Below are 26,363 nucleotides of genomic sequence, written 5' to 3'. Positions count from 1 at the left end.
ACATCAAAGTGTGGAGGCTGACCTAAACCAGCGTCTCCCAAACACCATCCCTGGTGCATATGCAATATTATGAAAGGTGAACAGAAGTAACCACTGGAGAGTATTTTTTCTATTTTTCTGTTCTTCCAGAACTTGGATTCTCTATCCCTTTTTTCCATCATATTCTGTTATTTTTACTTCAGTTTAAAATGGTACTAATTTTTTTTTTTCCCCTCTTCTGCAAGGCTTAGATATGATCTGTGTAGCTTAAGAAAGATGCTCTAAGGGTTTAAAGAACTTCCATCTGCTGCTTTAAATGAAGCCAGGGCTCCAAATCCACATGTCACATGTTATGTTATGAGCAAAAGGATATTCAGATGCTGAAGTTCTTCTCTGGGAATGTTTCCCTGCTGGAAATAACATTTTTACAAGCTTCTGTGTTCCCTGCAGTCTCTTTCTAACAGGACCTCCTGCAGGGAAAACTCGGTATTTCTCATTCCAGTTATAGTTTTGAGTAACGTTTATAATTGCCTGCCAATGGCTGTGTATTTTTTGGCAATAACAAATCTGAGGCAAGTTTGCTTCCCAGCTACAATTTCTTTAGCACCGCTTTCAGAGTGGTGATCGGATGGAGTGCAGGTTTCGCCAGGCTATGGTGACATTTATGCCTTCGCTTTCCCTGGAGCTGCAGAATGTGGTTTTATTTATGAAGTGCATTTTGCCATTTACCATTTCAAGTGGTAAAAGCCATCACGTTCCTCTGTGCTTCTCTTGCTAGCCCCTCAGCAAGTATTGGTTGCTTTTTAGTCCTCTTGGCCTGTTCTCATATACCTGTTGCTTTTCTGCTGCCAATGAGAGGAAAACATTATTCCCATAGTAAAACTGGGTCTACTCTGGAAACCAAATCATCAGACAGTGATGGCATCTTTGTCTTGTCCTCGTGTTCAATGCTGTAGCTCATTCATTTACTACAGTTGATATCGCTTCTTATCTAGCAGTTTCCTCAGTTGTTTGGAGTCTCCGCAATAGAGATATTGAATACAGCAAGCTGACAATCGCAGAAGAGAGCTGGATCCTGCTTTGCTCTGTGTTACAAGTATGCAGATGGATGGCAGCCACCCTTTTGAATCTTATTGTGGAGGGCAGCACCTTTCTGAGGTTTATCATACCTGATGTAACATTCAACAGTTTCTTCTACCAGCTCTAGATTTCTTTAATGTTATTTAATACTACTTTTATGCGAGAAAAAATTATTTCCATTTATCTGGGTTGTCTAGGTTTATGTCACTCATGTTTTGATGCCTGCTCCGAGGTTATGGTTTCATTTTGCCATTTAGTGCCCTAATGCCCGCTTCTTCTCTATATGAAACCCGTAGTGTTACTAACTCCTGCAAACATGCTATTTTGGTGATGGCAGGTGGAGGATAATTGTTACTTTTACAGTAGGATTTAAGGTAGCTAAGATCATATAGTGGCTGAGCTTCTGCTAGCATCCCATTTGATCTTTAGAGAAGAGAAAGCCGTAGAAAGCCAGCACAAGCAGGTGTGAATGTAACTTTCTCCTCAGTTTCCTGCCCCACACAGCTTTTGCTAGGAAGGCTGCTTTAAGGCGGGAGGGGAAAACAGCCTGAGCATATCAGGTCTCTGGCAGGCTAAAGGTATCCATGTCAAGGCTTGAACAAAAATGAAGAGAAAACAAACCAACAAACAAACCTAAAAACCTTTCAGCTGGAGGGTGGGGTGAAGGGAGAGGTAGGATTTGGGAGCAGTACCCAGCACAACAGAGGAGGAGGGGAGGGAGCAGGGAAAAGCAGGGAGCAAGAAAGAAGGGTTTAGGTGTGGGTGGGTGATTTCTGTGGAGGTGGAAGGAGAGGGGTTGGGACAATGAAGCGTTTTGTGATTTGCAACCCGCTCTGTAAAGGGTGCAATGGAAATTCTGAGTCCAGCAAGAACTGGAGGAAAGAACTGTGGAAAAACTAGGGAAGCTGAGTGAATTGTGTGGCACAGAGAAAACCCAGAGAGAGGGAGCTGTTGTGGTTAGATGAGCGATTCTCATGCCACCATTCTTCCGCAAAAGCACATCTTCTGATTTCCTCATGGCATTCAAAGCCCTGACAGCCCTGCATGCGTTGTCCTAACTTCCTGGCTTGCCACCTTGCATTTGCTGCCCCCACAAATCGCTGTGTTCACAACTTTGCTCCATTTGTATGTCCATGTTGATTGCATTTGCCAAGTCAGCACATCAGTACATCTCACTGAAGAGTTCCTCTGAGCCTGCTGCAAGAATTCAAGCAGTGAGCCCAGCTTGGGGCAGAGAAGGGACATGGCTAAAATGCTATCAAAATCCCTTCACTATCACTCGCAAGTCATAGCACTTTCTTAATAATACAAATGACAAGTGATGCTGTAATATTAAAATGTTCTTCTCAAGAGTTGAAAGTAGCCCGATCTTGCCAGCAGGGGAGGTAAATACTACAGTGGTCTTGTACGTATGTGTGACTGCAGACCAGACATACCCTGAGGCAGCAAAGCAAAGGGCTTACTGTGAAAGAGCGAATAACTTACACCTCCAGGAATAAAAATTAGATGTTCTGACTCCTGGCTTGGAGAAAGTCCCTGCAAAAGTGAAAGATAATATCTGAATTGTCATCTTACAGATATGTATGCAGAATACCTGTGTCCAGGGTAGGAGTCTGTGTGTGGCTGGCTTTCACCAGAGGCTTTGGGGTTTTTAAACTTGTGAAGGTGGTCTGTTATACTTGGTGAAGTGCAGGGCTTGCTTGTTCTTCCCTAGCAATCTAATATTTTTAAGGAAGAAAGAAGCTATGAAACCTGTCTTGTTCTGTTTAGTTGTTTGTGATAAGTTTGCAAGTTGTAGCAGTTCTTATGGGAAGTGAGTTAAAATATTAGCAAAACTTCTCATAATACTTGGCAAATACAAGTGTTTAATACAGAGCAAGATTATCTACTTCATAGGCTGTCTTATGGCATTAATTTTTATGGTATCTAAGCTCAGCAAAATAGTAGGCTTGTCATCAGTGTTCTGCAAGGGATAAACTTCTGTATTTAAGAAGAGGTGGGAGGTGAGCTGCCCAGGTGCAAAGGTGACTGCCTTGGGTGCGAAGGACCACCTTCTTTCCCATGTTTTATGCTGAGGAGCTGTTGCAGGGGTGGCTTCCACCCCAGGCTTTTCAGTGAAAGATTTGTATCTAGTTTCCCTAGCCCCTCACAAAGGAGGGTGTTTATGGCTTCCTAACTTTTTGGGAAAGGGTGAGACTAGAGAAGGGAAGTCTCTTTTATGACTTTTTAAAATTATTATTAATTTTTAATCTTAAAATGAATTCAGCAACTCTGTAAATCTCCTTAGGAAAGCAATCTGTCTCCTGGAGCATTGCTCCCATTGCTTCAGTCCTCTTCTAAAAGAGCCTTGACAACCAAAAAGCAAAGAACATCAAGGGCTTCCCAAGCCTGTTGGGACTTATGTATTCATTTTCAGCTTTGCAGCAAGAGTTGGACTTGAATGCATCCCAGCAGAGATACCAAATAGGAACGGTCTCCCACCCTGCCCATGCAAAACCTGCCTGCTCCTTTCTGTCAGCAGCCCCTTCCCTGACCTCGGGAGCTGACAAAGCCAAAAAAAAGAAACCCCTCCAGCCTTGGAAAGTGCAAAAGGCTCAGCAGCAGAGAGCCCTGAGTCCCAGATGCTTGTGCTGGGGGAAATTTCGACAGAGCCTGTGCCCTGGGTGGGCTCCTCTGGAGCAGGCGGTGACACAGCGGTGACAGCGCGGCTGCCCTGCCAGCAGCAGCCCTCTGAGAAAAAACCCGCTGCTGAGCAGAAGAGCCAAGAGGAATCAAGTTCTGTTCAAAGCCCAAGTCTGATTTATTTTCTCAGACACTTTCTCAGCAGAACATGCATTCTATGTATTTTACTGAAAGATTTCCCCAGTAAATGAGACAGAAATGGAAGAAAAATAATTTATTAGACATCAAGAGAAGATTTTGAAGAGCCACCAAATTCCTGTGCATCCTCAAAAAGGAAAAAAGCTTATGCGCATGTCTCCAGCAAGACGAGGGCCACTGCATAAAGGCAGCATGCCAATTTTCCTGTGGATTTTAAATGCTTTCTATATTGAAATATGTAACATACATTCCAGACACAAAAATAAATGTTGGCGTGTATGGTTATATCCTTCTCCAGTACTGTGTGTATATTTTCTGAACGCTGTCATTTGGGACTTGCTCTGTTTGCAGAAGGTGTTTTTCCACCCCGTGTTGCATTTCCTCTGTGTGTATACATGTGTACAGCAGTATGTATGTGTACAGCTGTAGTTGGGAAACCTCCAGTAGAGGCTGTTAGGCAAACCAATGAGCCTGGCCTTGCATAGGCACCATATAGACATTTGATCCTTGAAATGTCTCAGGTCACTTAAATGTTTAAAGTGTGGTGTGTGGCATATTTCAGCATGACTAATGGTGGCTGATGAACTCAAGTACTTTTCAAAGCATTTCACAGGGTGTTTATTCCATAGTTTCATTTTAATGACATTTCTAATCTTTATGTAATATGCAGTGGATAAATTTATAAGCCATTCTGGTAATTCAGTTATATATTTTATGACCATAATTAGTGGAAAATTCATGGCATGTGGAAAAAACTATCATCATGTTCTGTGAAGGTAAGTAATAACTTCAACCTCCAAATTAGAATTTCTTGGAGCCAGCCACGTGGCCATAAGAGATTGAATGGATACAGTATACTTATTTCTGGAAGATTCTTTAAACACCACCACCAAAGAAGAGCTGCTGGCAGTTTCTAGAATGGAAAAGGTCAAATTATTACCACTTTCAAAAATGCATCATGTGATAATGTTACTAAAGGTAAATTATTACTTCTTAGCCACCTTTTTGAAAGCAAGAGAATTCAGAGCTGTCAGTGAGGACCATGTTTAATTCCTGCCTGGGACCAACATCACTGATTGCACTTTAGAGAAGAACCTAACAGAGATATTGTGGGGCCAGAGAGTTTGTAAAACCCACCTTAACATTGGACTAGATGAAGCAGCAGTGCTAAGAGGAATGGGAAAAAAATTAAATAAAATTAATAAAATAAAACCCACCACTACATTATTCAGAGCATAAAGTGGTCTAGACCATCTAATAATATATTAAAACATTTTAAAAGCACGTCATATTAATGTATTTAAACTTTGGTATAATGCCAAAAACTTTCAGGATCAAGCTTAACATTGGAATTCTAAACTGAAGAATTCAGTGGCATAATGCAGTGATTAGCAGCTTTACAGCTTACTGAAAATCAAACATGTCCGAAGAGAACATAGTTTAGATGTTTGTCTTCATAAAACAGCTGTATAGTTGCATTATGAGACCACATTTGGTAGTTAAAGGTTAAGCCAACAATTTTTTTTTTTCCTGTTTTGGTATCACCTCTGTTAATTCAAAACCAACTGTGAACCCTCAGTCCACATCAGGACTTATACTGAAGATGACTTCTCTGATTGACATACATGGAATCATAGAATTGTTTATGTTGGAAAAGACCTTTAAGATCAAGTCCAACTGTTACCTGAGCATGCCAAGTTCACCACTAAACCATGTTGCCAAGCACCACCACCACATCTACATATGCAGGGATGGTGACTCAACCACTTCTCTGGGCAGCCTGTTCCAATGCCTGACAACCCTTCTGGTGAAGAAATGTTTTCTAATATCCCATCTGAACCTCTCCTGACACAACTTGAGGCCAGTTCCTCTTGTCCTATTGCTTGTTACCAGATCCTCCTTCTGGCAGATGGTTGTCACTTTTGCCAACTTCCAGTCAACTGGGGCCTCCCCTGGTAGCCAGGACTGTTAATAATTGAAAGTGGATTAGTGACCACTCCATCAGCTCCCTCAGAACCCTTGGGTGGATCCCATCCAGTCCGCTAGACTTGTATCTAAGTGGTGTAGCAGGTTGCCGCCATTTCCCCTTGGATTATTGGGGCTTCGTTCTGCTCCCCATCCCTGTCTTCCAGCTCAGGGGCCTGGGTACTCACAGAACAACTGGTCTTACTATTAAAGATGATTGAGGCAATATTGTGTGTGATCCCTAAGAAACGTACCTGCATCTACCTTCAAGTGCTCAGGAGTATCTCCACCAACTCTGCTGGCTATTCTGTGGGTTCAGAGCATTGGTTTATAAACAAACGCAAGATGTGTTTTTGAAAGCTAGAAGATAATAATATGTATCTAAAGATGCCTTCTAGCAGAGAGAGCACAGGTTAGAGAAACAGGCCAAATTACTTTTATGTGCCAGCTTATCAAGTAGTCACAGGGACTCTGGGACTTGTGCTTTTTTTAATGGTAGTTGAACAGTAGGTTAAGACTTTAAAAACGTGTCTAGTGTTTCAAGGCATCAACAAAGATCTACACCATCCTAAAAAAACAGTTTACTGGTGAGGTTCAAATGCTGACAGACCAGTTCCCCTTAGTCCTCCCATTCACTTCCATGGGAGGTGAATGAGGTCCCTCTGCAGCGAGCAGGGGCCTTTGTCTTGACCTGATGCCCCATGAAACATAGTTGGTTGATGCTTAGACTTTGATTCCTGGAACAGCGCTAGCCCTTGCCATCAAGCCTTTCAATAGCACTTCATTATGCCTTAGCTTTGTGCCCCAGGATTTGTGCTTGTTGGGAAAAGTTTGATCTGGAGGCTTCACAAGTTTCTGTGTCTTTGAATCAGTAAAGTCAAGCTAGCAATATCCTTGATATCAGGGTACAAAGCCATGATGTGGTTCACTTCACCATAAGGGAAAAGGGAGCACAGCTCCCTGTGGATGTTTGCTTGCTGGACAGAAGGTGGCCTTGCAGCTGGGGTGGGCCAGTAGTCACTGTAAGAGGCATGGGGGTAAGCACGGGCTTTCTGGAAGAAGCCCAGCTTGTTGCTGGAGTCTAACAGAAAGGGCTGCCGAGGGGGCTGGCTGGGGAAGCGCTGCTGCTGCTGCAGCTGATGCTCGCTGTACAAGTGCGGCAGGTCAGGGGGATGAGCTGCAGACTGTGGCAAGACGTGGTGCTGCGTGTCCAGGGCCGGTTTGTGCCGAGCACCAGCAGGGATGTAGCGGCTCCTCTGACCCACCCCGTGCACGGCGCAGCACTCCTGAGGCCACCTGTGCTCTGGGCACATCCCACCCTGCACAGGCGGGAGCACTGTTTGCTGGAAAGGGCAGGTGTGGTCCGAGCTATGGGGGTGATGAAATGAGTACAGGTTGTGCCTGAGGTCACTGCAGTGATGAGGACTGTCCATTACTTCTCTGTCCTGAGAGGTACGTATTGACCGATTGTAACTGTACGTGTCGTCACTGATGGACAGCGCTGACATCTTCTCCAGGAGTGGCTGGTGTCTCAGCAGCTCTGGTTGCAGCAACTGCTGGTCTGGCCCCAGGCCGCTGCTGGGGCCACCAGCCCAAGTGGCAGACAGCTGCTCAGGACGGCTCCCCTGGGACCACCCGGGGTAGCAGGAAGCCCCTGCGTAGCCGTTGGCTTTTCGCAGTGTTTCTGTGCAGACATCAGGCGGTGCAGGCTCCCCCCCGGTCCTGTACGGTGAGTGGTTACGCTGCTCCTCCTCTTTCCCCGGGTTTAACGGAACCTTTGTTTTGGCCCTGAGCTCATCAGCAACTGAGAGCTGAGCTTGATGTGGTCTCTCTGGGTGGTAAAATTTGCATTTGTTCCCATAGGTGCATTTTTTACCTGAAAGAATCACAAACAAGAGGTTGTCACTAGCACCAGCGTCAATTAACGTACTCATCACTTTTCCCCAGCACTGTGCATTTGCACAGGTGGGGTGAGGACAAACAGCGAAGATGGGAAGTGCTATTTTCCAATTCAGTACTTTTGACCCTAGATTTAAGTATTGCTGACCTAAATAGCAGGGTGAAGCAGCAGGGAAAGGAAGTGTCTGCTATTTTGAAAGTGTCTGAAATTCGTTCATGTTCCAATTGCTGCACTCAGTGGGCTGGGAGACCTGCTGTTACGAAGGGTTGCTTTAAAAAAAAATGGTATAGAGGTTTACTTCTGAGAAACCTCCACATTACTGGAAAGCTGGTTTTGGGGGGGAAGAGAATTTGGATGGCTTTTCCCGAGTGCTGTAATGGAAGTCCACCCTGCCTGGTTTGGGTGCTGTGCCCAGGTGAGGATGGAGAAGCCAGAAACTGCTGCTGAGGCTGAAGCCACTTAAGCAAGAGGGGAAAAAAGCACCACCCTGGCCAAAAACTCTACCACACAATGATGTGTATGGGCAGTACATGGCAACAACGCTTGCCCTTAGCCAAAGGAAAGTGCCATGAGGAAGCAAGGGGCAGGAGGAAGCACAGAGAGACACCCACCATAGGGGCAAGGCTGCCATTTTGGTTCAGGAAGCACTGGTTTTTTGCTGAGGAAGTTATTAAGAGTGGGTCCATGCCGGCCTAATGGATCATCAGGAGGCATAAACCTGAAAAAGGAAAAAGTCACAGGGGTAACAAAAATACCTCAAGCTTTTGGAGCTAAAGTGCCATCACAGCTTGTGGCACAAGCTTAGGGAAGAAAATCCTTGTGCTCCTTTTGTAGCCCAGCCTTCAGGCTGCGCTACTAGACAACATGCCTTCCTGCCTGCCAAGCCAATACTTCAGCTTCATGTAGTTGTTTTTTCCTGATAACTTAAAGCAACTGGGAATACACGGTGGCTTGGTATAGCTCTGGCCAGCTGGCAGCCCCATCCATCACTTCCCTTTTCTCTGAAGCAGCAGCAAACTCTCCTGTGGTCCCAGCCCTGCCATCCTCACTGGCAGCTCCCTTCCACAGCAAGCTCACTTTTCTCTTACTACATACTTGTAGGAGAATGAGATTTAAAAAGCCAGTGGTTAGTTCAGAGCTACAGCTGATCGTGCATGTGGTGTGATAAACAAGCCCAGCCTTCTTCAAGGGTTCAGTGAAGGTTTCCTGCTACAAGGCCCACAAAAATGCTTCAGATAAAACTGTTTATTCTCCTGTGCCAGTGCCTGAATGTGATGTTTCAGGAAGAAAACTAATTAGCATCTCTAGACTGGTTTGCAAATGAATCTGTACAACACCCACCCGTGGAACAAGTCTCTGTCAGATGAAGGGAGTCGCAGGCAAGTGGGGAAGGGAATTTGCCCCTCTGCACCCACCCCGGCACCACCAAGAATTTGTTCAGCTGCATAATGGGACTGAAACCTCCAACTTCAGGCTGTGGTTTTTGAGAGGTTCCCAAAGTTGTGCAAGGAGGTTCCACTGAAACTATTCAAATGAGCTTCAGAGTAACAGCTAGGCTTTCTGAGGAAAGGGTCCTGAAAAGACCTACGAAATAGGAAGGAAAATATCATATAAATATTTGTAACCCATTAGTAACTAGGGAAGAAGCCTGGTGGTAGTTGGAGATAATGGACTGGAGCTTTGAGAAATACAGTATATTGATGTTTGGCAACTGCATTTCTGTGAACAGCATTACAGGGAAACTGAAACCCAGTGCCAAGCAATCACACCCAGGCTTGGTGGTGGGAGAGCCAAGTCTCCATCCTGACCCACAGAGAGTGCCTCCATCTGATGTGGCATCTGTTCTAGAAAGTTACTATTAGAAAAGCATGGGAAAGGGGGCTGTTCTGCCTTGTAGCAGGACTAAAAATACTGCCAGCTAGTGAGCCTCCTCTCACCGATCTAATTCTGTTATCCTGCTATGAAACAGAAATGAAAGGCTACCAGGCCTTGGGTTAACATTTCAGTTTGGATTGGAAAGAAGCAAAGCGGTCACTAATATTGCCTTTCAAACTGAGAAGTTCATTGAAGAGTGACATGAGGGGTTTAAGACCAAAGCTGAGGGAGCTGGAACTGAAGAAATGAGATAAGAGAAATTGTGGTAAATCCTCTTCAGAAAAAGGATCACGTACTCTGCCACTGATGGGTGGTGCTTTAATGCTGGAGCTGACATAATGTTTAAATTACAGATTGCTTAGCAACAGCTGTCTCTTACCTGTTACTGACAAAAGAGTACATGAGTAGTCGCTGCTCAATAAACCACTTCCACTCAGGGTTTTCATTCTGGAGATCCCGGTAATGGTCATTAGAAACAATTACTCCATCTTTCTCATAAGCAACTTTCACTATGTAGCGATCATCATAGCAAACTACCCTCTTGCCTTTCACCTTTCGGCATGGGGTGTACACAAGGATCGATTGTTTTTCAAGCTCTTCAAGAATGTGCTGATCTGGTGGGGTGGTTGGCAGAAACAGAAGGGGAAAACAAACAAAAACAAAACCCACAACAAACTATTAATAATGACCAAGTCTCAATCATGTTCTTTAGACAACTTAAAGTGGTGTGACTTTCAGATGCACTGATATCTGGTGGTTATTTGACAACTTGAGAATTAGGTCTTTTACAAAAGCATCTAATCATAACATTTGAGATACTTTTCAAAAATCTTTTTAGTCTTATCCATAGAAGGATGCCTTGAATTCCACACCAGAGATACACTGAACCCCTGTAGTTCCCTTTTATCCCACTAGATGCTAGAAGGCTCATAACCATGAGTGTTAGTGGGAGATAAAATGTGCCTGGTAAAATAAACAAAACAACATCTTTGCTGCCCTTGAGGACACTCTGGCTTCTTGTCATTCCTGCTACACAGAAAGGCAGACCCCCCAACCGCTGCAGATGCCAAGCTGCTGGCACAAATACGGCTGATCTACTTCCACACAAACTAAATCTCACCACCCTCCACAGACTTCAGATGGTGCATTTCCTTCTCCTGGAAGAGGAACCCGCGTAGTTCCTGTATCAGAGTAAAAGGCTAGCAGATAACAGTTATGCAGTAGTGAACACTTCAGATACGGCCACGTTTGGATAATATGTGAAATAATATAATCGTCTCCTGACCAGCCTTAAAAGCTCTGCAGACTTGTGAGTTGACAATCTCATTTTCTTTAACTCAGCTGGCAGTAACTTGTGCTTCTAAAGCAGAAAGCCCAAAGCAGTGTAACAAAGCCTTGTATGCAGTTTTATAATAGCTGCTAGCCAGGAGTGTGTGGCAATTAATTAATGACTAATTTAAATGATGGAAACTTGATACACAACTTCCACTGTGTTTATCCTTACAGGGCAAAACCATACTGGACTCTTCACACCTCCTGTCTCCAAAATGCACCTAAGGGTTGCCAAATTATGGCCAAGACAGTGACCTACCTGAAATTGGACTGTCTTGTCGAGGAGGCTCCTTTCGCCAGAGTGGGACAAAAACCTTGATGTATGTGTGTCCCCTTTCTCGAAACCAATCCACCGCCAGCTGGATCCCCCAGCAGGAGAATACTTCTTTGTTTCCATGACTATAAAAGAAGAAAGGAAGAGGATGGTGAGGAAAAGCTTTCAAGAAGCTAGAGTCCTCTTTAACCGAGCCAGTAATGAAAAGGCAAACCAAACAACTTTTGTGTCATTCATCATTTTCCAAGAAAGCAACCTGGTAGGGTGGCCTGGTTGGACAGACCAAACACCTCCTCCAGTGAAACCGGAAGCTTGTTATCTGAAGCAGTTTGGATGTTTGAAAACCGAGGTATCCTATCTACTATCAGTATGACCTGCCTGTTAGCCAAGCCTTCTGCCTCTATCTGGATGAACTTGGGTCTTAAAGTACCAGCAAGACCTTAGGCTGTGTCAGGCCCTTCACATGTCTTGTCTGATAATGGTTTGAGGAGTCAGAGTTTCTTCCAGCTCAAGCAGAAACCCACAAGGCTCTCCTATGAGAAATAAAATGTGGGCACTTTCTTCTGTGGTAACAGTGACACTAGGGGATTGTAACATCTAAAGCTGCTGCAAGTGTGATCACAGGTGATCCTGCTGCTGACCTCTTTTGGGAACAGGAGTGGAACTATGGGGCAAGGAAAACATGGAGAACCTAACCCAGGGCACCAGGGCCTCACTGGAGATGGCCACAGGCACCTCAGGTCCATCTTTATCTTGCCCTAGTTGGTGGATTTTGTCTTCATTGCAAAGAGAAGTGGGAAAGACCTAGGATGCGTGCTGTAGAGGATGCAGGTCTAGGTGGGTTCAGGAGAATTATCAACATGCAGGCAACACAGAGAACACAACTTTAAGAAAAACAATTGGGGTGATATCTCCCCTAAGTTTGTCCCCCCCTTTATTGAAAGTTCTTACTGCTTGTCATTCCCTTATCTAACACTAGTAACAATGTGATGCATGTGTAAAGGGTGGTAATCTAACTACCTCTGCACAAGGAAACAAAAATAAGCTCTACACAAAGTCCTAAAAAAAATCCAAATTTTCTACAGAAACCTTATCCTTGTACTTTGAGCTTTCTGGATAATATCACCGCAGTCTCACTCAGGTTTTCATCTCTGCAAAACATCCTTGTAAACGACTCTCTCAGTTACTATACGTGCCTGCAGTGATGGACCAGTCAAGGATGATGCCGCAATCTTAAAAGGCTCTCTCCCTACCATCCCCCAGGAATTCAAATCTAGGTTTTGTCTACATCAGCCTCGTAATCAAAGCTCCATCTTGCACCTAGTAAAATTTTCAGTGCTGAAATGGTGACTACAAATGAAAAATAGAGCAGTTTGGAGGGAGAAACCCAGCTGTTTATTAATAGCTACACAGGCAATAGGCAGTCTTTGAAAAACAAACAAACAAACCAAAACAAAACAAAAAACACCCCCCAATAATAAATGGTCTGAAGTGCTCAGTGCATCTAATCTCCATTCTAGAGCAACTGTTCAGTTTTAAAGGACAGGGCAAACAATGATAGGACAAGGGGTAATGGGATCAAGCTGGAACACAAGAGGTTCCACTTAAATTTGAGAAAAAACTTCTTCTTAGTGAGGGTGACAGAGCACTGGAACAGGCTGCCCAGGGAGGTTGTGGAGTCTCCTTCTCTGGAGACATTCAAAACCCGCCTGGACACATTCCTGTGTAACCTCATTTGGGCGTTCCTGCTCCAGCAGGGGGATTGGACTAGATGATCTTTTGAGGTCCCTTCCAATCCCAAACATACTGTGATACTGTGTGGCCTACCCGGGGTAGGTATAAAGTCACCTGGATGGACAGGTGAATTGGAAGTGCAGGTGACTTTTTCATATAACTGGATCTAAAATGAAGCCTAGGTACATCTTTAATACCACAACTCAAACAAAGTTCAACAACAGCCTGCTTTAACATTGACTACTCATGTATACAACCTTGTCAGCTTTAGGAAAGTAATTCTAGATGTAGCCCCGGCACAGAAGGTAAAGCACTGAAGCACAAGCAATTTGGCCAAAAGGACAAGCAGAGTGAGCAAGAAGAGGCAGCTGGAATTGTTTCTCAGCGTTATCACTTAATCCAGTTGCTGCTACATTGCTACAGCCCAATCTGGGGAACGTGCACCTAAAATAGCATGTACATGCATGGCGTGCTGCAGTGTCAACATTACTGAACACCAATGTCTGTCATGCAATGGAGCAGGACTTTAAAACCTTACCTTCTCCCTGCATGTCTTGGACTCATATTTTGGAAATTATTATACAAAAACATATAAAGTTCACAGGCTAGAAGCACGTGTTGTTTCTTGAAAACCCATTTAGGTGGGCATGTGGTCTAGGAAAGCAATATGACATGCTAGCTCCAGCTATATGCTGCACATACCTTTAATGACATTTGCTTTAAATAAGCTCTGTCTAGCAAGCTCCCATGCATGGGCTGGCACAGTGGGATGATCTTGGAGCTCTCCCAGAGTACTCCAGTCTCAAAACATGCATTATCTTATTAGCCAGCAACTTACTCTGGGCCTCCTGCTCGGTGGCAAGGGTGCATCTTCTGCCATCTTAGAAACAATGTTGTTCTCTGCCTTGTCCACCTCTACCTGCTCTAAAAAAGCCCTGGTAAATTGGCAAGGACGAGGTTGTGCCAGGAGAAAGAAGCACATTGCCAGTCAGGGTTAGTATCACCCCTAACGCAATGAAAGGGCAGATGCTCAGCTCAGCTGCTCTGTCTGAATGGATGTTTATTTATTTTGCAGAGAGGCAAGAAGGACATCCTAAGGAGGGTCTTGGGTGACAATGTAAACGGGGACAGAAGATCCTAACATCTGGGTATCGAGCTCATGGCCCAGCCAAGGCTGAGCAATTTTGCATTGTTGTGTATTTCTCACTGCGCTGACCAAGGAACCCTCATTTTCAGATGGGATTTCTCCCTTCATCCAGAAGATGGCATAATTTGCTTAGTCTCCAGTTGCTCTGGGGGGGTGTGCTTGTCCCCTTTGCCCTCCAGCCAGAGGAGATGTGCTTTCATCTCACCTCACACCAAAGCCAAGGGAAGAAGGAAGGCCTCATCTGCCCTGTCCCAACCTGCAAGGACGGGCTTGGCCATGCTGAGGAGGAAGAGGAGTGAACAGGGAAAAACGCTGAATCACCAGAGTGTCCTGGGCTCTCGACTGCTGGGGCCTCTGGCTGTTTGTGTTGCTCAGGTAAACAGAGACCAAGCCACAACTGTCCTTGGACTTCCCATCTACGTGGATGCGCCAGGTTCCCCACCAGCAAGAGTGGTTTCACAGCGTAACGGCACTGCTTAGGAAATGTAATAGGCCAGAATGGGTTGCTGTGACATTTTCCAGAAGCAGAATTAATTAAGGAGGAAAAGAGACTATTCAGTACAAGTCAACTATAAATTCCCTGATACTTCCATAAAAAATGAAGCCAAACTGAAAACCAACGAAAATATGCAATCTGGGAACATTGTTGGGGCTTACTTGCAAGTCCAAACAGCACAGCTGTGATGTTGTTAGGAACCAGAGCCACCCATCTTTATTTTCCCTCTCCTCCTTAGGCTAGTTGGGCTGTTCTGTCTATCTGGTCACCAGTCATTTATTGCATCAGTCACCAGTCATACAGATAGGTACCCATTTGAAAAGGCTCGTAAAGATGAATAGCAAGCAGAAAGAGAGAGCGAGCTGCGGGATCACGCTGCCGTACGCAGCAGTGAGCTCGCTGGTGGCTTGTGGAAAGCCAACGTGCCGAGCAAGCCGGTGACCGCACTGAGCATGCGCATTTATAAGCATAGATACAGCAGGTCCCTAGAAGCTGTGCCTCAGCCAAAGAACGGGGATAAGGGGTCGTTCATACTTTATACATCAAATACACCAAAGCACCTTTCACCTGAATAAAAACATATTTCAGAACATCAGCTATAAAACTCAAAATCTTCAAAGAAAGATATATATCCCTTTGAGGAAACAGAGCTTACCTCATTGCAACATTGCTGCCATCGATCACAATGGGTCTCAAATGATCGGAAGAATCACCTTCATCTTCCCCAAGCCATTTCAATCCCGGTGAAGTGCTACAGGAGCCACGGGCAACAAGTTTTAGCGGGGAAGGCTGAGCCTGGTTCTCCAGAGCTTGAGGTTTGCTCCCCATCCGAATCAGCTCTTTCAGCACATCGTCCTCCAGGGCCTCTTGGCCCAGGTTCTCCAACACTTTGCAAATGTCCTGCTTGCCATAGCCCAGCTTGCAGAAAAAATCCAGCTTGCTCTGATGCACTTCCACCCCTGCTGTAGGAACTTTTCTGGGGTGTGGAAGCACTGGCTTGCTAGAAAGTGAACTGGCCAGTGCCATCTTAGCAGGCATTTAGGTTCCTTTAAACCTGGTGCTCCTGTCTTCCCAGACTCATCCAACAGGCATCAGCTTTAGGTGAGGGAAAGATTAAAAACAACAAAATTCAAGCATTAAAGAACGTGCAATCTCGGTTATTTGCCCAGCACACAGCAAAGAGAGTGTCTGATCAGCTGTCTTCTCTCTGAAGAGACCATCCAGTCTTCTCTCAGCATTAAAGCATTCTTCTGGTCCGCTCTTATTTATAAAAGCACTGGAGTGTCCCGTGCAGTGTTTGTCACTGTCCAGGCATTATGTCAGACAAGTGTCATCCTGCTTCATGAGCTATGCAACCCTGCCCATACACAGACACACTGTATGCGTTAAGTTTGTTCTTCAAACTTATCTCACAGGAAATGATATAAATGACAGTGTAACCGGGGATTTTCAATTTGCTCAGTGTGGTTTGTGAGCCACAGATAAAAATCTGTCAAATATTGTTGGATGAGCTCAGATGCCATAGCAACTTAACAAGTACAGAAAATTTCATTGAGTGATTTAAGGAAAAATGTCATTTGCAAAGTAGATGGGAACTCTGAATTTTTTTTATAGTTTTGCCTTTCTTAATATGTGTCCACACGTATATTCACAGACATACCTTATAAGATTCTGTCACTCATCTGTTCCATTGATGCCTGACTTACTCTTTTCCTGTTATTTGCTATTTCAGTGAGGGCTTTTACATTCAGAGAAGCAGCTTGTTTTTTGAAAGTGCTCAGGGCAGCGGTTGGAAATCAGGCAATCTGAAAAGTGGTTTCAATTTCACTTATATTTATTGTCAAGAGAAACTGATAATTCATAAATGAGTATGCAGAAGTAGCGGAAAAGTTACTTTAAACTTCTCCAGAAAAGCACTATTTACATTTCTGGTCCACACAGTAAATTATAGTGATGGGCAGGATACACAGGCATACCCAGAGCTGCTCCAGCCCACCAGCTGTGACAAGGGCAGGACAGACACGGTCACTACTCATCCATCAAGCCAAACATCTTCGATCACTGTTGGTGTGCTTGCACCAAAACTTCTCTCACCACATCTCTGCAATTATTGGTACTACCTGGATAAAAGCTGGGAGTGATTCATCCACCCACGTGTAGGACATAAGGGCGGCCCTTGTCCCTCCACTAACCGTGGCCAGCAAATGACGCAGAATTAACTGACCAAGTAACTTCCTTCATGACGAGCCCAGAGCCATAACCACATCGCACCCACTGGCTCCCTTTCTCAGCCCTGCCCAGCGCTGCCCTGCTCCAGCAGCTCAGAAGCCAAAACCATCTGGAGGAAAGCAGGAGGGACTGGAGACAGGAGAGGAACAAGTGCAGCTTCTCCCCAAGACATTAAGGACTCCCTGGGCTATGGGGAAGAAATCCATGTTGGGTTCAGTTAATTTAAGACTGATTAGTTCAGCAGGAAAACATGATAATCAGTTAATAACCCCACCTCATGCAGCTCTACTGCTCTATGTAGCCTTATAACTTTCAGGTATTCTTCTGTGGAAGAAATCTGGCACTCTCTTAAAAGTGACAAATAGCATCAGTAGCATAAAAACCACCGTAAGTATGTCATATACATAAGGGGAAAGCAGTTGTCATGTGCATTTTCCCAGCTAAACCAAAACATTGCTTATTTTAGCCCGTGGACATGACTGTTTTTCCTCACAGTGCAATCCACAAGTTCAACAGTTTTTACATCTAATCCTTGTTTTTAATTCATGGATTGAAAACAAAAAGGAATTTGCCTGCTTTTTCATTACTGAAATTATTTCTCATCTTTGAAATAGCTACCTTCTGAACTGAAATCCATTAATGTACCTTCATACTCAAATACAGCTGAATCTGTCAGAGCCGGGCTGGAGCAAACCCTGCTTCCAGGTATGTGGTCAGTGGTTCCAAACTCTTAACATATACTACTTGGTTTTTTTGGATGTCTAGGTAGTTTCAATAAATTATTGTAAATGAAAAACTTTCATTGCTATCAGTCCTCAGGTTGAAAATAAAATATTTAACACGTATTTTAATAGCCATCACTATTATTTTTTAAAATTGTACTTCTATCTACTCTGACGCTTTTTAAAAAACAGGTATATCAGATCATTTTTCCACATTAGCACCACATTGTGTTGTGCGTATGTTTCTCCTGGATTTCATCAGAAAGTAGGTTCAATTGAACCCAGAATTTTAGCAGGCAGCTTTCCAGCTGCAGAGGGTGCAGAGGCCACATCCGTCTTATGGCACAGACCTCGCCAGCAGCAGCACAGGTGAGCACAAGCTGGATGAAGGCTGCTCACCACATCACCTTCATGGCTCCATCCCAGGAAGCCCCGAGCCAGTGGCAGCATCTGCACCCTTGGCACCCTGGCACACAGCGGCGGCGTTTTGCAAAGCTTGATCCTTTTGTACACCCTTCGGCTCGGTGAGCTGGGGCGACGCGTGGGAGACACTGAGCTCTGGGTTGCTGCCGGGGGTTGATATGATGTAGTATCAGCCATCACCAGAAACATGGTAGTTCTGCAAAGTTAACCACTGGGTGTCTGCTGTAGTTTGGACAAACGTTAAAAAGCAGTAATATGGCGACTGCAGCGTTTTCACTACGGATGGGAAAGTTTGAAACCCTGAGATAAAAGCCTTGGTCACAGTCAACACTGAGGTCACCCTTCTAAAGAGAATTAAAGGATAATACAATCACTAGCTTACACATTAGTAAACAGTCAGTAGCGCGCCCAAGTCCAACAGGTCACTTGCATGCTTATAACCAGCACAAAAACATATGACAAGAGGATAAATTGTGCATCACAGAGTTCAGCTTTTGCTATCACAGGTTGTGAAATCCCACTTATAAACTTTATGACCTTTGTTTTCAAACTACTTAGATTTCCTCCTGCCGCTTTCCCCCGTCACCTCAGGAGACGCAGCTGGGAAGTTGCTCTTTTTTTCCCTCCACTGAGACCCAAAATCTTCTCATTTCCTGGTTAAATTTATCCACAGGTGGTTGTGTGCCCATCCTATGTTCTAGCTTAAAAAGCACCCCTCCCTGTTGGCAGTGTTGTGCCCCCTCTTGCATACGCACATGCACACACAGAGCAGGACCGGCTTCAGTGACATTTCCAAAATTCTATTTTAATCTTAACAATTTAGCTGTTTAAAAAATTACCTTTGACTAAAAAATTGAGAGACATGTTAAGGTCTTTTATCTTTTGACAGATTTGGAAAATTAGAAAATAATATTTTGAGATTTTTGTAGAAATTTTTTTTTAAATATTGGCTGTTATATTATAATTCTTCAGCTTGAACAGCTTTGAAGAATGGATTTTGCCTAGTCCTTCAGCCAGATATCTGCTTCACTTGCAAACAGCCAGAGCAGGACCAGGTTCCCCGCAGGGGTGTGTTTGAGCAGCACCACCAGCTGCCTCAGGCCATAGAACCAAAATAAGGACCAGCTTGACTCAGAAGGAGCTGAGGCTCCTCAAAGCCTCCACCAAAGCCCCATCCTGCCCAAGCAGGCACAGAGGGGTCACAGCCCCAGCTGGACCTGGCATTGGTCAAGGCAGAGAAGATTTGGGTCTTCTCTAAACTAGGCGTGCACACTGAGGAACACCAGGAATGCAGCAACAGCTCCCTGCCATGTCTGTGTTCCCCCTCACACCTTTGGTCTGGGCCACCTCTTCTTCCTCCTCTGCCCCTGAGAATCCCACCACAAACCACCTCAGCCTGCCAGCCCATTTGAGCCCTTCCATGAGCTGTTCCTCTGAAAGAAAACGGGCTGCTCTGTATTCGGAAAAATAAGAATTTTTACCTTTGCAAATTAGACGTGCACATAAACTCTTAATAACAAGACTAGTCATTCGTTGTCTTTATGACTAGAAAAAGATTTGCCTTTTTCTTCCCCACCTTTCCTATTGCATTTGTTAAAACCAGCAGAGACAATCCCCCCAGAGAGTGAGCCGTGCCCAGAAGGGGCCCCCCGGCTCTGCAACTTACCTGACCACTGCAATTTTTGTACCCCAGCGACACTGTCGCACCATTCATGAGCCAGAAGCTGGAATCGGAGCAGTGCCGGGCTCACAAGGAAGTCGTCAGCCTGTACTTAGAGGCTTTATAGCAAGGCTGATGACAACTGAGAGCAAACAAGTGCAGTGAGCAGGTTAGAGCTCATTCTATAGGAAGGTTTTACTTCCTCATTTGGCTGGTTGAGCTCTCATTTAACTCTACAGGTTTATAAACTTTCACTTCATTTTTCAAAAAGAAAAAAAAAAAAGAAAAGAAAAAATAAGTTCCAAACACATCTCTGTTCTGAGTCACCGGCAAAGATTAGTCAAACCCACTCTGTCAGGGATCCGCAACACTGGGCTGTAAGAAAATGGCATATAAATTCTGGGGCGAGTGAAAAGTTTTCCACTGGGGATGCTTTACCAAGTTATTTCAGCCTCATTCCCCCTGTGTCTGGCACAGTTCTGACCTTCAGGAACACATGGAAAAAAATATTTTTAAAATATCAACATTTTGCTTAGCACTTGATATTGCAAAGCCTCCTTCAAACAACCCCACATCTGAAGGAACCTGCTCTAAGAGGCCATTGTAAAATATCAAAAGCCAAACCAAACCCCCTAACCTACTGATGCCTCAACTGAAAGACTTCAGAGACACAGTCCATTCCCAGTGAGGACCGACAGGCGCCTCTACACAGAAACCTGAGGTTTTCCTCTGCTTGTGCCGTACCTTGCTGCAAACAAACATATGCACCAGTTCTACTTTTAGGCAGCAGGAAGGTCTGGAGACTTGAGGTGGTGTTAACCTCTGGAACAGCTCTGCAGGCACAGTGCCCACTGCCCAGGGTCCATGGATGCGGGGGTACCCCGCTGGGGCAGGAGAGCACCTCTGCCACTGTCTCAAGGTGACAAAACACAGCAGGGCTGCCCTTTCCCGGCCAGAAATTCCCCATGACTTGCGTACTTTGTGGGAGGAAGCAGGGTGGACAAACCCTTTGTGGTGGCATCCTGTTTAATCCAAAGCATGGCTGCTGCTAAGCAAGCCTCACCACTGCTTGCCAGCCAGTTCCAGTGGGACGGTCGTGCCTTTGCTTTGTGCCCAGGCTCCCAGGAACCCTTTGGGGCCCAGGCAGCCCTGCTGCTCTAGAGCGGTGCCCAGGCAGTCACGGGATGGAAGGACAGCGTATGGCCTCACCTGTCTTGCCTCTGGCAAAGAACTTCCTCAAATCCACAAAGATCTGGATGGGCAGGTTAGTGGCTGCAGAAATAGGAAAGTGTCCCCTAAGGTCACAGCTAAAGAAACGTGTTAACCTCCCGCTGCCCTGAACAGCTATACGAGAACATCCAGAGCCTTTGACTCCATGTCCCTGGAGAAGATGGATCTTTGCTCCGTTTGAGCTTGCAGAGGCATGCCACATGCCTCATCACAAGACCACTGCAGAGCAGTATTATTGGAAAGGAAACAGAAAGTTGCCGTGTTATTTATAATGCAAGGAAGAAACAGCAGAGCACACCACATTGCATAGTATCGTTTTAACTCCTACTTCTTAGTAAAACTTCTTTTCTTATTTATGTAGTTAAAAAAGGAAAACAAAACAAAACAGAGCTTATATAAAGAAACAAGAAGAAAATCAGTTTTGCACTCTTCTTTCATTTGTAATGAAATTACTAAACCTGTCTACTGTAAAAAGCCATGAACAGAAGACTTCAACATTATTCAAATCATAGTCAGCCAGGAAGACCCTTACCCAATTCCTAAAATCTGTTACGGGCCTTTACTTAGGCGAAACTAGTTGAGAGACAGAACTGACAACGTGAAAGAAAGGATCATATTTAATTTTTCAGATGGGCTCAAACCTCTTCGCTCACCAGCACAGATAAGCATTTGAGTGCCCAAGGCTGTGGTTTCACAGACATTTCCTTTCTCTGCTGTGCTCCTTTGTGCTGACAAGCATGCTGTGTTTTCCCAGTGCAAAGATTTACTGCGTCTCAGTGGTATCGTCATGTTCAAGAGGGAAAGAGCTGCAGTGGGGGAAGATGCCCAGAGAGGAAGATGCCCCCACTAATGGATGTTCCTATGCTGAGCTGAAGACTGAGGTTTTACTGGCTTGTGAAACAGCCAGATCGTCACCAGAAAGGATCATTACCAACCTCAAAGCAAGACAGCCTTGTTGTGGAGCTCCTGGAGGCTACAGAGAGGGCCAAGCATGGCTTTCAAGGAGGCTCCCTGTGCAAAACCACTTTCCTGATGGTGTCAGACTTTCATATGGAAAAACATTCTCTTGAAACTGGTAGTGTGGAACACCGCAGGTGTTTTGGTCAACACACCCCAGTGAGCTATTTGCTTTGCTAAAGGAAACAGTCATTTATTGCATCAGCACCACAGAAAGGCGTTATTACCGTCTTCCTCATCTGAAAACCTTCACCTGCTGGGAAAATCAAACAAGCGTAGGTGGCCATAGTATGACAGTGAAAATTCGTTAGACCCTAACCAGGAGAAAACAGGATCAAGCAAATGCTTCATCAAATTCAGGTCTATTACCAGGAATATTTTAAATACTACCTGGAACTAATACATTCCCCATCCTGCCTCAAGCAAGAATATCTTCCTACTGTCTTCTACAAGGCTTGGGTCAGATCCTCAAGCCATACACCCTCCATTCAGTCTCCTGGTTCACTAAGAACAAGTCACCATTACACAGTTAAGAGCTATGCTCCCAGTTTTAAATATGATTTTTACACACTATTAGGAAAAGTCTAGATGTTTTCTGCCAGTGACATTCTCTCCCTGTTGGAGACACCGGAAATTTCGACTTGAGGACAGGTGTTCACCCTAAAAAATTTAGATCACTAACTTAAGAGGTCCTGCTGGAGTGTCAGATGAGTTCTTGATGGGCAATCCTATATTCAGGCTGGTAAGGAGTCAGTACATTTAGAAGAGGTATGTTTTACATGCTTACCTAAATGACCACCTTTCTTCCCTCCCCAAATCTATGCCACGGTAGTGAGCACTTTATCTGACCACAGAACATGGAGAAGGGAGAAGAACTGATTTCACTGGTACAGCCAACGGTAACTTCTTTTACTTCTTGGAAAATTACAATCCCAACTTAAGATCTGATGTAGCAGGATCACAGCTTGGTTTTGTCTAAGAGATCTGTTTTTCCTCTGCCTTTTATATAAAAAGGTACTGCTATTACTCAAGTGTTTTCCACTGGGCTTATAATAAAAAGTACCTTTTACAATCAGAAAGTCCCAAACAAGTTTCAAGTTGAAAAGTTTACTGCTGTTCAGCTTAAGATTTCAGAAAGCTCTTGGAACCACCTTTCAGCCTCAATGATCTGTTGTATGCTTGGAAGACCTAAACCTTAGTAAGGTTTTCTGCTGCCTTTTAACACAGCTACTGCATTTAACCACAGTGTTACTGGTTTGCTCGCTGAGAAAAAGCATATTATGGCAATAACCAGAACAAGAGTTTTACACAAAACTACTACTTTGTAGTAAGTAGTTACATAATTCTCAGTGTAATTTAACATTTTTCAAATTGCTTGTACTATCCTTATGTATGAAACATGTGACTGATACAATAGGATTGACATTATCTGTGCTCCAGGAAGCTTACGAGCAAAACCTGTAATCCTGTTGTCAATAACATACAAGATTTATGTGGAAAAAATCAGGCTATAGGAGGGTGAGGTGGACAAAGGTAAGAGCAGCAATAGAGTCCGAAATGCTTCTGAACTTCTTGAAAATTTTAAATGTAACTTCTTAAATGCATGCACAATTAAAAATGCTTGTCCAAATAACTAGTGGGGGGGTGCTTTGTTTTGTTTGGGTGGGGTTTGTGGTTGGTTGGGTTGTTTTGTTGCTTTTTTGTTGTTGTTGTTGTTTGGGTTTTGTTTGGTTTTGTTTGTTTGTGTTATTTGACAAGTGGTAGGAAGCAGGTACAACTTTACCTACTGAGAGTAAAGATTCTTGGCAGCCCAGAACCAGGGACACACTGTCCCATCCATGCCTGGGACTACACAGAACAGATCTTGCAGCACACATCCCCAAGGAAGAGCAAACGCACCAAGGCATTATGCCCAAACAGGATTTTGACGAAGAAGACTTACATGTTGCCAGCTCCCTAACCCATCCACAGCACAACCCAGGGTTATGTTTCATAAACACACTCACGATCTTTGAGAAAAGCAAAACAGGAAGCCATCAGCAAGGCCGACAGTCACCAGGCAGAGCACACACCAGGATGAATGTAGGCTTATCACGAATGTTTTTGGGAAACCACTTACCACGTCACACATGCTAGAACACCAACTGCTTGTATACAATCCTTCTGCTACTTCTACCGACTTGCGTGAAGTCCATGGGACTGACGCAAGGACTCTATCGCAAGGCCCCAGCCTCTCTCGCTGTCGGTGCTGTAAGACCAGACCCCACTCGTAACAAGGTTTTCATCAAGTCCACCTCAAGCCTAGGGAGAGCTAGACAACTAAAGGAACTGCAATACATGACTACAAAAGAGGTCTCTGACTTCCTCTTATCCACAGACTGCAGCAGTATACAGAGCCTCCATCATATTTTTAAGTTCTTACAGAGAAGGGAATCCAATAGAAAACTACTATAAGCAGCTGATTTTTTAGCCTCTAATCTCTGAACAGTGGACCTAAAGTACGAAGAGCTCCCCTTCAAACAGGCCTCAGGCTAAGTCGATGCAAAGACACTGATGTTGCCGCTGTGACACATTCAGTGTTATTCTCAACATTATAGAGGAAGGTGGGGTTTTTTGTTCTGTTTTGTTTTTTAACTACCACAAGCACCAAAGGTCAATACTGAAACCACGGCTGGAGACAGCATTGACGAAAAGGAAACGTGGACAGGGAAGTGTGAACTCTCGTTAGAACAAAACAAGCCAACTCCTCAACTCCCAGATAACAAAAAGTCCTGTCCGCTCCAACACCTCTGGCAGGACAGGAATGGCAGGAAACATTTGTGGTTTCAGCTGACCACACAGCTCGTTCGTACCATTTCCAGAAGAACCACATGTACACAACCATAACTTCCGATGACCGTAGCAGTAAATCCCGTCTAACTCAGAGTGCTCCGCACTTCATGCACACCCCAGGTGAACTGTGATCCCTCTGCAGTTCTGGCATAGCCCAGAAATTCAGTATTATTTAGCAGTACCTGAAATTAAGTACCTGCCTTCAAATAGTGAGCTTTTATGCTGTCACCTCATTTTTGAACATCCGAATTTGAAAGTTTTAGCTTGAAAATATAAACAGGTAATTTCATCCATCTGAAGATACTGGATACATTTTAAAAAGCACTAGGGCATTCTGAAAATCAGAGACCTGAAGCCTTTTGGATGTAGCTGATTTTTAATCCTTTATTCTTCACAGAAAAATTCTTCATGGAAGGGGTTGCCAGGCACTGGAACAGGCTGCTCAGGGAAGTGGTGGAGTCACCATCCCTGGAGGGGTTTAAAAGGCATTTAGACAAGGTTCTTATGGACATGTTTTACTGCTAGAGTTAGGTTAGGTTATGGGTGGACTGGATGATCCTGAGAGTCTCCTCCAACTGAAATGATTCTATGGTCCTGAGGACACCTATCCAAATTGACTGTTTACTTCCATGCACTACTTTTATAGATGTTCATTTTTTAAGTATTTACCTGTTGTGAGGAGAAAAACAAACGAATATTTCTGCTGCTGAGAAATGATCACATTTGCCAGAAATAGGGTGTTTGGTTTTAAATATCAAGTTCTGTATGTCCCATAGGTGGCTGGAGATTGGCTGAAGCCTGGGAATGTCTGCTGAAGCTCTTCATGCTGCTGAGTCACTTTTATCATCACTCCCATGGTGGTCAGCAGGAATCCAGGCTCTTTTTCCAGTGTGTTTTTTTAGTCTTTCTGCGACTGCCATTTCCTAAAAGCAGCAAGAACTCAAGTGCATTAACATCTCCAGATCCTTACATCCTTGTGAAATTTAGCCAACATTTTTTGCACGTTAAATACATGCTATGAAAGAAGAACTGAGGACAGTGTGGCAGCGCAAACCTTATTTAAAAAAAAAAAAGCAGGCTAAAAGCAGGAAGAGCAAACCTACTGCGGCAGCACTACCCCAAACATCCTGGTCTAGCACAGTTCCGTGGAAGTCTTTTTAGGCCCAGACTGAAGGCAGAAACTTTATGATGGGAACAGTGAGCGGTACTCAGTGAGCAGTGCTCAGTCCCTGGCTCCAGCTCTCCTGTCCAACTCTCCCCTGGGACCACGAGCCCCACGCTCTGCTCAGACTCTGCAGGGACTACACAGGCCCCTGCATGTACCCAGGGGCTCAGAAACCTTCGTCAGGAGGCGGTTCCAGTTCCACGCTTTGAAGCACACAAAAATTAGAGATTCAGCAAAAGGCAGCTTCTTAGCCAGATACACTTAATCTTGAACAAACCACAGGATAGATGCTGCTGGAAAGCACATTCCCATATATTACACAATACCCTCACTATCCTTGCTCAGCTTGGGGCTGGATATTCTAGGCAACTGGCCTGTTGGGTAGGCAGCTGCTTTTGTTCCTCTAGTACCAGCCTTCCCATAGAAGCATCTCAATCAGAAGTTCACTTTTGGCACACAGCCCATCCAAATGCACTGGCCAGGCAGAGCTACTGCAACTCTTCTTGGCTTGGTCTTTGTCCTGCAGATCACATTCCAATAAGA

The 26,363-nt window shown here is 44.5% G+C and overlaps 1 protein-coding gene across 1 annotated transcript; it reads right to left on the bottom strand.

Moving 5' to 3' along the window:
• Positions 1 to 3,940: 3,940 nt before the first annotated feature.
• ZC3H12D (zinc finger CCCH-type containing 12D) lies at positions 3,941 to 26,296 on the bottom strand. The gene is made up of 6 exons (XM_005507634.3): positions 19,643 to 26,296; positions 15,258 to 15,697; positions 11,211 to 11,350; positions 9,999 to 10,233; positions 8,356 to 8,462; positions 3,941 to 7,720 (listed from the first exon to the last, which is right to left on the bottom strand). The coding sequence occupies exons 2-6, from the start codon at positions 15,638 to 15,640 to the stop codon at positions 6,690 to 6,692; spliced, it is 1,896 nt and encodes a 631-aa protein (XP_005507691.2). The 5' UTR covers positions 15,641 to 15,697; positions 19,643 to 26,296; the 3' UTR covers positions 3,941 to 6,689.
• Positions 26,297 to 26,363: the final 67 nt, after the last annotated feature.

Source organism: Columba livia, chromosome 3 (genome assembly GCF_036013475.1).
Source record: "Columba livia isolate bColLiv1 breed racing homer chromosome 3, bColLiv1.pat.W.v2, whole genome shotgun sequence".
NCBI classification, from domain to species: Eukaryota; Metazoa; Chordata; class Aves; order Columbiformes; family Columbidae; genus Columba; species Columba livia.
Note: the sequence above shows the minus strand (reverse complement) of the source record. Positions and strands in the feature narration are given on the sequence as shown.